Source organism: Euleptes europaea, chromosome 2, assembly GCF_029931775.1.
Source record: "Euleptes europaea isolate rEulEur1 chromosome 2, rEulEur1.hap1, whole genome shotgun sequence".
NCBI classification, from domain to species: domain Eukaryota; kingdom Metazoa; phylum Chordata; class Lepidosauria; order Squamata; family Sphaerodactylidae; genus Euleptes; species Euleptes europaea.
In genome coordinates, this window is record NC_079313.1 from 9,307,729 (window position 1) to 9,313,728 (window position 6,000).

The following is a 6,000-nucleotide window of genomic DNA, read 5'->3' on the forward strand; positions in this document are numbered from 1 at the left end:
AGAGTGTGAGGGGGAGGGGGCGGAATCGCCCTGCTGAATTAAGCCAAAGGTCTTCATAAAGTGGCCCAGTCCCTTTTTTCAAGCCAGCATGGTGTAGCGGTTAAGGTCACTGAATAGGACCTGGGAAACCCCGGTTCGAATCCCCATGGAGAGGGATTTAAAATGCAGTCCACCCCTTGGATCGACGCAAGGCTGTTGTTTTCAAGCCTCGTTCCTAATAATCCCTGGGGCAAATTTTTCCTCTTTTGCTGCCGCCACGCATTGAACCAAATCCGCCACCACCCCAACATCTCTACCGGTTTGGGTCTCAGCAGCGTATCCGGAATTAGGATTTTGGGGGGCCTCACATGCACCGCTTTACACGAGGCAGTGACTGTAAAGATCTTGTTACCGGCCTCCGGCCCTGTTTTGCCAGAACGCTGATGGGCTTCCATGGGTCTCGGTCCGAGATTTAATTCATGCTGGCGGAGAAAGGCTGAGGTGCATTGTGTTGCTTTGTCTCTCAGATAATAGCAGGGAGGCATCTGGAGGGCTGGTTAAAAAACAGGACAGGCCTGTAGCATTTTTGCCCTGTTTGGTTTTTTTTAATGGATCTTGGCTAGGATGAAGCCAGGGCTTGCCACGGGAGGGGGGGGAGGGGGCAGTATTTTAGGATGCTGCTGAGACAACACCCGTGTAAATCTAGATTGCCAAATGTCATGCTTTGTGGTGCCCTAGAGCAGGGGTGTCGAACTCAGTTGTCACAAGGGCTGGATATGACATAACTGTCACTTGGTCGTGCCGGGCCATGCCTTGCCAACCCAGACTGAGAGTGGAGGGGGGGGGGCTGCCTCAGCTGGCTCACGTGCCGGATAAGAGCTCTCAAGGGGCCGGATCTGGCCCTCGGGCCTTATGTTTGACACCTTCCTTAGACTCTGCTGGCCATGACCTGGATAGCCAGATCTCATCAGATCTTGGAAACTAAGCAGGGTTGGCCCTGGTCAGTATTTGGATGGGAGACCACCGAGAAAGTCCAGGGTTGCAACGCAAAACACCTCTGAACATGTCTTGCCTTGAAAACCCTATGGCAAGAGTGGGGATTGTCAGGCCCGGGGGCCATTTAAGGCCTGCAAAATCATTTGGTCTGGCCCTTCGTGGGTCCTGGCACATCTCTAGCTCATAAGGATCTAAGATTGGTGATCTGCACCCTATCGCGGACAGGAATAGCCTCTATTCAAGGCAGATGTGTGTTTGTTTTGCTGAGAAAAGGAACCTTTTCCCCCCTTGCAGAAGAGTTGTTAGCTATGGAGCTGCTAGAACTGCCCAAGAAAGTTAACCCTTTCCCACCCGGGCCATGGGAAAACCTATTGGTCGGCTAATTTTTAAATTGATAATTTTGTATGGCCTACGAATGATGTTATAAATATCCAATTGGCCCTTGGCAGAAAAAAGGTCCCCCACCTCTGCCCTATGGGGGTCGCTATAAGTCGACTGCAGCTTGATGGCAAAAGGAAAAAAGATGCTACTAACGGAGACCCCAGAAGGGGTGGGGTGGAGGGGCTCCAAACGTGGACTGCTGATCACAAGGATGTTTATTTTTGAAGGTGTAGGTTTTCGGGGACACACACACACCTTTCCCCAATGAATTTTGAATCATTTCAGGGGGTTTTGTACCTTCTGTTCCCTTCTGCCCTCCCCCTCCCCTCCCCCCACAGAGGAAGATTCTTCCATCCCAATCACCGTGCCCAGCCGTCTCCCCGTCTCCCTCGCGGGCCACCCTGTCGTGGCGGCTCAAGCCGCAGCGGTCCAAGCGGCGGCTGCCCAGGCCGCGGTGGCTGCCCAGGCTGCGGCGCTGGAGCAGCTGCGGGAGAAGCTGGAGGTGGGGGAGCCCCCGGAGAAGAAGATGGCGCTCGCCTCGGATGAGCAGCAGCGGCTGATGCAGCGGGCGATCCAGCAGAACCTCCTGGCGATGACCGCCCAGCTGCCCATGAGCATCCGGATCAACAGCCGAGGGACTCGCTCGCCAGGTCGGCCCGCGTGGCGATCCCGCTTCTCCCCCTCTTCCCGTTCCACTGGGCCGTGAACTTGGGTGGGGCCGATGCACGGACCCCCAGGGAGGCAGGGGTGTGTTTGGCCAAATGAAGGAGCTTTACATGGAGCGAGCCCTGGATTCAGTCGCCAGCAGCTGGCGTTTGGAAAGGCCCGGTCTTGGCCAGGGAGTGAGGGTGGGATACAAATCGAAACAATAAATTAAATAAATAAGGCCCGTTGCTCTGCCCTGGGCATTTTGGGAGCAGCTGTCAGCCTAGGGTTGCCAGGTCCCCACTCACCTTCGGCGGGAGGTTTCTATGCATATCTTGTGTGCGTGCGCCGACGCAAGGAGTCTTAAAGGGCCACAATTGCCCACCCGACCTCAGCTTGTTGGCGGGCAGAGGGGCACCCTGGCAACCCTATGTCAGCCAGAGCAGGCGATGCTTATTTATTTACTTTTTCGATTGCAGCCCTCCCTCCCCAGCCGAAGCCAGGCTCAGAGCAGGGTAACATCATTTAAAATACATCAAAAATAATCAATAATAAAATTAACCATAAATTCTAAATTTAAAACAGGGAAATCCCAATTAAAACCTCAGAAACTCCAGATGGCGCCTAAATTCACTCATGTTGCCTGAGGTAAGCGGCAGGTTACCCCCTCAGCTTAACATAGAGTAAGATGGAAAGGCGTGGGTAGGGAGGCCAGCAAAGATGATACTCGCGGCTACCCTCAGCTATAGGCCTGGCAGGAAAGCTCTGTCTTGCAGGCCCTGTGCAACGGTTTAAGGTCCCGCAGAGCCCTGATGGTACCAGGCAGAACATTCCACCAGGCCGGTGCAAGGGCCGAGAAGGCCCTGGCTGTTGTCGAAGACAGCCGCACACTCTTAGGGCCAGGGACCACCAGTAGATAACTGTGAAGATCTTTGTAAAGATGTTGAGCTAACAGGGCCAGGCATCTGATTCTAGAAGGCAGTTCAGGGTTCGTTTTGCCTGGCGTCCAGCAATATTTGCATTGTGAACATGCCTGTATTGATTGTATATGCGGGCTGCATACATTTGGGGGTTGCAGAACAATTAAAAATCTCACCTCTCCCCCAGAAATCCAAATTGCAAAGCAAGAAAAGTTGAACTGTGCAATCTGAATAAGTCTTTGTTTTAGACCCCATGGAGTGGGGCAGGGGCCATAAAGGGCTCTAAAGCCAGTGCCTGGAATTGCTGGAGATTTTACTGCACCACTCTCTACGGCAGGGGTGTCGAACTCATTTGTTACAAGGGCCGGATATGACATAACCTCACTTGGCCGGGCTGTGCGTACCATAACATTTAATGTTGGGTACCAGAGATACAAATTTTATAGAAGACACAGGACAAAACCAATTAATGATAATATTTTTGACTTTATTTTTTACTTAAAATACAAACATGCTTAAAACAAGAACACTCTGACAGTATGTTCTTTTATTTAACAGTCTTTGATAATCAACACTTCGGGCCTGCATCTCCCCCAGAACTCTTGTCCGCTGCCAAATTTGGGGGGGGGGCTACCAGTTGGGAGCTGGGAAGAGAGTAGACCAGGGGTGTCAAACCCATTTGTTACCAGGGCCAAATATGACATAAATGTCACTTGGTCGGGCTGGGCCATGCCTCGCCAGCCCCGGAGAGTGGGGGGTTGGCTACCTCGGCTGCCTCGCAGATGGGATAAGAGCTCTCAAGGGGCCATATCCGGTCCACGGGGCCATATGTCTGACACCCATGTTCTACAGCTTCTGAGCACTTTATTACTTTATTTTAGACTTATACCCTCCCTTGGGTCTCAGGGCTCTAGGCGGCTCACAACAGATCAATGAACACTCATTCAACAACGATAAAACATACAAAATCTTAAAAATACAAGATAGTAAGATATCCTAACTGACATCCAAATAAAACATCATCATGAGAGCTAGAAACTTAATTGGGTTTTTTAAAAATGAAAGATGAGTTTCTGCACTTGCTACTGTGTCCCGCAGCTGCTGTTTTCCCCACCGAAGCTTCTTCCAACTGTAGCCATCTTTCTGGGATGGCATCGGGCAGATGAGTTAATGTGAATACTGGGGTGGTGGGTTTTCATTTTGTCAGCCTGTTCAAAGTCTTTCTTCACCTCGTTGCCTGGCAGAAAACCGCCAAGATTCTGCTGCGAACCTGGCCCCCAATGGCACCAACAGCATCAGCATGTCAGTTGAGATCAACGGCATCGTTTATACAGGTAAAAGGTGTGCGGGGGGGCGGGCTCCATCTCCACCAGAACTCTTGTCCCCTGCCAAATTCGGGGGGGGGGGGTACCAATTGGGTTGATGAAGAAGAGTTGGTTTTTATATGCCGATTTTCTCTACCACTTAAAGGAGACTCAAACCAGCTTACAATCACTTTCCCTTCCCCTCCCCACAACAGACACCCTGTGGGGTAGGTGGGACTGAGAGAGCTCTAAGAGAGCTGTGACTAGCCCAAGGTCACACAGCAGGCTTCGTGCATAAGAGTGGGGAAACAAATCCAGTTCACCAGATTAGCCTCTACTGCTCATGTGGAGGAATGGAGAATCAAATGCTGTTCTCCAGATCAGAGTCCACCACTCTTATCCATTACACCACGCTGGGTTCTGGGAAGAGATTAGATCAGGGGTGTCAAACTCATTTGTTACGAGGGGCAAATATGACATAGATGTCACTCAGTCGGGCTGGGCCATGCCTCGCCAGCCCAGATCAAGACTGAGGGGTGTGGCTGCCTTGGCAGCCTGTTAAACAGAGGCTCTGCCTGAAATGTTGAAGTGGTACTACTGGAGTTGTAGATAAACTTGCTCCTGGACATTTTGCAGTGGGTTCTGCCTCCTGCGGCAGCCATTTGGTGACTGGCTCCACCTCCTGTAGCAGCCATATTGTGACTGTGCCCACCACCATGTGTCAGAATTCATAGAATTCTTGTTGGAGAGACCACCAGGGTCATTTAGTTCAACCCCCTGCACAATGCAGGAAATTCACTACTACCTTCACACCCCCAGTGATCCCTACTCCATGCCCAGAAGATGGCAACAAAAACCCTCCAGGATCCCTGGCCAATCTGGCCTGGAGGAAAACTGATTCCTGCCCCCAAAGTGGCGATCAGCATTACCCTGGGCATGTAAGAAAGGGCCACGAGAGCCAGACACTGGGAGCCCAATTCCCAAGGTGCCCACAGGCTCAAAAAGGTTGGGGACCCCGTCTTAGAATAACGAGTGTGTTTGGAGTCCCATTGGCAAAGTCAAAAAGCTTGAGGAGGAGAGAGTACTACCGAATTAGGGGGAGGGAGGGTTAGGTTGGTTGGGGATCCTGGGTGGCTCTGGCGATTATCCGGATATTGGGCAAATGCGTTTCCCCTGTTCTTCCCTCTCCCTTTCCAGGTGTGTTGTTTGCGCAGACACCTGGTGCGGCATCCTCTTCTGCCAGCAAAGGGAACACCAACAGCGGGCAGAGTGCCGGTGGTGGGAGCACAGGTGGCGGGAGCACCGCCAGCAGCGGAGGGGCGGCGCCTCCTCAATCCGGCTCAGCCGCACCCCCGACATCTACCTCAACCAACTCCTCTTCGCCTTAAGAGCCCTACAACCTTCTTCTCTCCATCCCGCCAAAGCATAGGCCCGGGTCAGATGATACACCGCCCCTTACCTGCTTGCTGTACTTTGGGAGTGGGGTGGGGGAGGGTGGAGCCTAATTACCTCCGCCGCCCCCACTTGGTGTGTCCACAAAATGGAAGCATGTTTGAACAGGGCGCAGCCGCGCGAGGTTCGGCGCTCGCAGGCCCAAACTGCGGGCCGCGCAGTTGAGGTCACGCGGTTTGGGCTTTGGCGGTCTAAATGTTGCTCCCCGATCAAATGTGCCTTCACAAAGTGGACAGGCGGAGATGGTCAGGCGGCTCCGGAGGGTACAATCCCGCAACCCCGGTGGTGTGTCACTGGTGAGGAAGTGGCGGTATCATCTGCAC

The 6,000-nt window shown here is 52.6% G+C and overlaps 1 protein-coding gene across 1 annotated transcript in view; it reads left to right on the plus strand.

Annotated features, from left to right (window-relative positions):
- The window catches only part of ARID3A (AT-rich interaction domain 3A), a 57,156-nt gene extending 51,543 nt beyond the window's left edge, over positions 1-5,613 (plus strand). Inside the window, exons 6-8 of the mRNA XM_056845097.1 lie at positions 1,695-2,006; positions 4,166-4,255; positions 5,423-5,613. Of these exons, the coding sequence (XP_056701075.1) occupies positions 1,695-2,006; positions 4,166-4,255; positions 5,423-5,613 (593 nt within the window). The remainder of the gene's footprint in view (positions 1-1,694; positions 2,007-4,165; positions 4,256-5,422) is intronic.
- Positions 5,614-6,000: the final 387 nt, after the last annotated feature.